General features: G+C 36.9%; 1 protein-coding gene across 1 annotated transcript in view; it reads right to left on the bottom strand.

Moving 5' to 3' along the window:
* Positions 1–3627: 3627 nt before the first annotated feature.
* The window catches only part of NUCKS1 (nuclear casein kinase and cyclin-dependent kinase substrate 1), a 10797-nt gene continuing 10739 nt past the window's right edge, over positions 3628–3685 (bottom strand). Inside the window, exon 5 of the mRNA XM_011957767.1 lies at positions 3628–3644. Coding sequence (XP_011813157.1) covers positions 3628–3644 — 17 coding nt within the window. The remainder of the gene's footprint in view (positions 3645–3685) is intronic.

The following is a 3685-nucleotide window of genomic DNA, read 5'->3' as shown; positions in this document are numbered from 1 at the left end:
GTATAATTTACGAATTCAGGATTCAAAAAGACTAATTTGTATCAAATTTATCTCAGACAAAGGGAAAACTGGTTGCAACTGAAACTTGGCTATAGCTTGATGTCCCAATCTTCAAACAATAAACCAACTCTCCATTTTCAAGTAAATCCAGCTTCATCCACAGAGAAACAGACAATTTTCTAACCTCAAGAGCAACCAGCTTGTTACATTTTCCCTACCCTGTGGCAGGAAATGCGTATTACTTCTGTTCTGTTTAAGTATCTCAGTCTAAATGCCATGAAGACCAGAGCCCAGGTTTCTTCCCTTTCAAATTCTTAAGGTGAAAGTTTTTTCTTTTCAGTGCAGCTACCAATGATGCAGGCAAAGATCTGTTCAAACCAGCACTCATTCTTCAAAGCTGCAACAATGGCCACCATGATCTTTTATAAAGCTTTCCCCGTTGCTCCTGATATTTATTTCTGCTTTTGCCTAACACTCAAAGCATCTCGTAAAAGTTTAAAGAAAAGCACGATTGCCTTCCCCAACCAGTACTTGAAAATCCACTTATTTGAATGTTCACAGATAAAAAAAACCATTAAAAAAAAAAAGTCAAGTTTAGTCTAGCTGACCATATTCACAAGTGTTAAAAACTTTACTGGTGTATAACCTCAAATTTCACTCTTGATTTGTTATCTATAAGAAAATGCTATTTGAGCCAGTACCAAATTAAGTATTAAACTGAGGATTGAACTGGGGCAAACAGGTTATTGTGAAAACAGTCAGTATGTAAGCTCCTTCAAGGGAAATCAACTACTATTCCTCAAGATTAAAAGATGTCCACACTCATTACATTACCTCCCTACAGGAGGAAACACCCTTTAATTTTCCCTTATGGAATCAACATGGAGTGGAAATATGAAATGGGGAGATGTTTTAGAAAGCAGGACAAATCTACCTACCATTACTGGAATTAAAATGTATCCTCTGGGCCCACTCTATTGATTCCGATCTGAGGTGAGGAGGACGAAAAGCAGCAGCAGGTTACAGAAAGATTGAATAAGGTGTAAGTATGCTACGTATGTCTAGCTGGGGAAGGGGGAATCTGGAAAAAAAATCTTAAGAACTAGAATGTAGTGTCAGTCAGCATAGCTGCCGAAATCTACGTTGTAGAGGTAAACCTAGCAGAGCTAATACAAACAAGCACCTTCAAAGTTAACGTCCCACTTCCTGAGCACTGCAAAATACGACAGTGAATGCTATTGCCATTTCACCATAGGCACACTAGAGAAAAAGAGGAAGGTTAGTCAAGGGTGGTGCCAATGGCCAGTCAGTATCGGCTTACAGCTTGTAATGCATTCTGACATCACTATCAAGCCTGACTATTGAGCACCTGTATCCAGTTGAGTCACCACCACTGTCCTCCTATTTGCATGCATGATTTGAGGGGAAGACTTTTAAAGTGTTTTAAATCATCAATAAAAAGTGGAGAAAACAAAGGTTATTCAGAGCCTGTCTCACTTGGGGACACAGATCCTTCTGTTCAGTCTATCAGAAATATAGAGTACATTTTTCAATCTAATGAATTAATTTTAAAAGGGACTCTAAACAAGAAGCACAATCAAATGCACACAAGTAACCTAGAAGACATGATTACCTCTAAAATATGTGCATATATCACAGAAATGTTAGTGCAGATTAATATATTAAACAGACTGTTACACAAACAATTGAGGCTGAAGTTTTAAAAGCGCCCTCCCCCCAAATCTTCACGAAACATAACCTAAGAAAAGCCCACGTTTCTAGGAATGTAAGACTTAAAATTATAAACTCCTAAAAAATAGAAGTGCATGGTGGAAACACTGATCGGTCTTTTACTATATGAACACAAACCTCTTTGTTAAAAATGGATACCTGAACAAACCCATTTAGGCAAACAGATTAATCTTTAACACCCTCATTACAAAGTTCACAACTCTGAATTTAACCATCATGAAAGAGAATGATCCAACTCTATTTATGTTCAAGTCCTGTATTTTTGGCCATGTACTGAAAACTCCTTATTCATTCTTTAACACACAGTGCAATAGCAAAATGACTCTGCCACTGTGTGTTTTTTAAAAAAAATCAGAGTAAGCATGTTCCTAGTAAACCACAAAGCAGGATATTGAGGAAGCAAATCTAGATTAAAAGGCAGGAAAAAAAAGGCAGAAGTTAAATTTCACTAATTTTTCAATTTATTAGCATACCAGGACCCTTTAAACCTTGTTCCCATTAGCGTCTGGTATCAGATGTGAAGGATCAAACCTATGGATCTATCTCCTGACTGCTTTTATAAGGCATGCAAAAAGTCTGTTATCAACTGCACACAGGCCTGCTAAAATGCCTGGTTTCTCTAGTCCCTCCGCTTTAAGCAGCATAAGCAGTAAAGCAGGGGTTGGACCAACTAAAAAGACAAGAGCTAACTGAATTGTATGGGAGCAGCATTTAACATATTCCTAGTCAAGGACAGGATGGGAAGTAAGTGAAGAATAGGGCCAGGAAAATAGTGTCCTATAGCAGAGGTGGTCGGCACTCAGGGCAGAGTGTGCAGTGGTGCCCTACGAAGCAGCAAGATCACAGGGATGTACTTCTTATCACATTTCTATGAAGAAATGGGAAGATCGGGGTATGAAAAAGAAAATGTTCCAGCCCCAAATAAAAGCAGAACATGGTTAATGGGACCTGAATGCACATTTATAGCACAAAAGAATGTCAATTCTATCTCATAAAGGAAAAATCTCAACTCTTTGTGACTGAGTTTCACATTAACTGGAACTTTATTTGCTTAAAACCCATTGTCAGTTTGAAAAGAAATCCACTGTGACGTGTAGACTAATCTTGTCGATTAAATTCTAGAGTATTTTTTTTTTTTGATTCTTGGTAAAATTTTATCCAAAAAACAGGATACATATATATTTAGAGAAGGAAATATGAAATCAAGAGTGATTTCAGTTTTGGCGGCCCTTGCTTATTTATTTATTTATTTATTTAGCTCCCTAAAGACTGTAGCAGGATAAAAGGATCACTGGCTCCAAGTCTCTTTGAGATAACAAGTGATGAAATAAAAAAGAAAGCCCACACCCTCAAATAAAGTCAGGTAACCCCATTGCCCACCCTCCCCACAAGGTAAAAAAATGAGTACTTTTAGTAACAGTTCAGAATTCATCTTTATCTCCTACCTGCCTCATCAGTGGAAGTTTAAGGTCATGGTTTTTTTTAGATATTGATACCTGTGTCTATAGACAAATAAACTCTATTAGATGACAACTGATTTTTTAAAAGTCCAGGCAGAGAAAGGAGCAATCATTTTGAACTAAAATCTATGTTTTTTGATTACTATTCAACTTGCTATTTTTTAGCAAAAAGCAAAGTTTCAATAATGCTCATCTCAAATCTTATTGCTTTACAACTGTGGTACACCTTTCATTAAAAACAAAAAGATGAAGCAGTCAATTCAGTGATTAATTTGACATGGCTTTCATTGGGAAAGGGGAGGGCTGGCAAAGAGACCAACAGACAAAAAGGTGACTTAAACACTTAAACATACAATGGTTTGCTTTAAAAAAAAAAAAAAAAAAGAAAGAAAAGAAAAAGAAAAAAATAAACTGCTTAGAGAAGTCCTGTACCTGGAAGCAAAGCCCATGAGTCAAGCCATAGCCAAAACCAT

The sequence above is a fragment of the Colobus angolensis genome, unplaced genomic scaffold (genome assembly GCF_000951035.1).
Source record: "Colobus angolensis palliatus isolate OR3802 unplaced genomic scaffold, Cang.pa_1.0 Scaffold449, whole genome shotgun sequence".
NCBI lineage: Eukaryota > Metazoa > Chordata > Mammalia > Primates > Cercopithecidae > Colobus > Colobus angolensis.
Note: the sequence above shows the minus strand (reverse complement) of the source record. Positions and strands in the feature narration are given on the sequence as shown.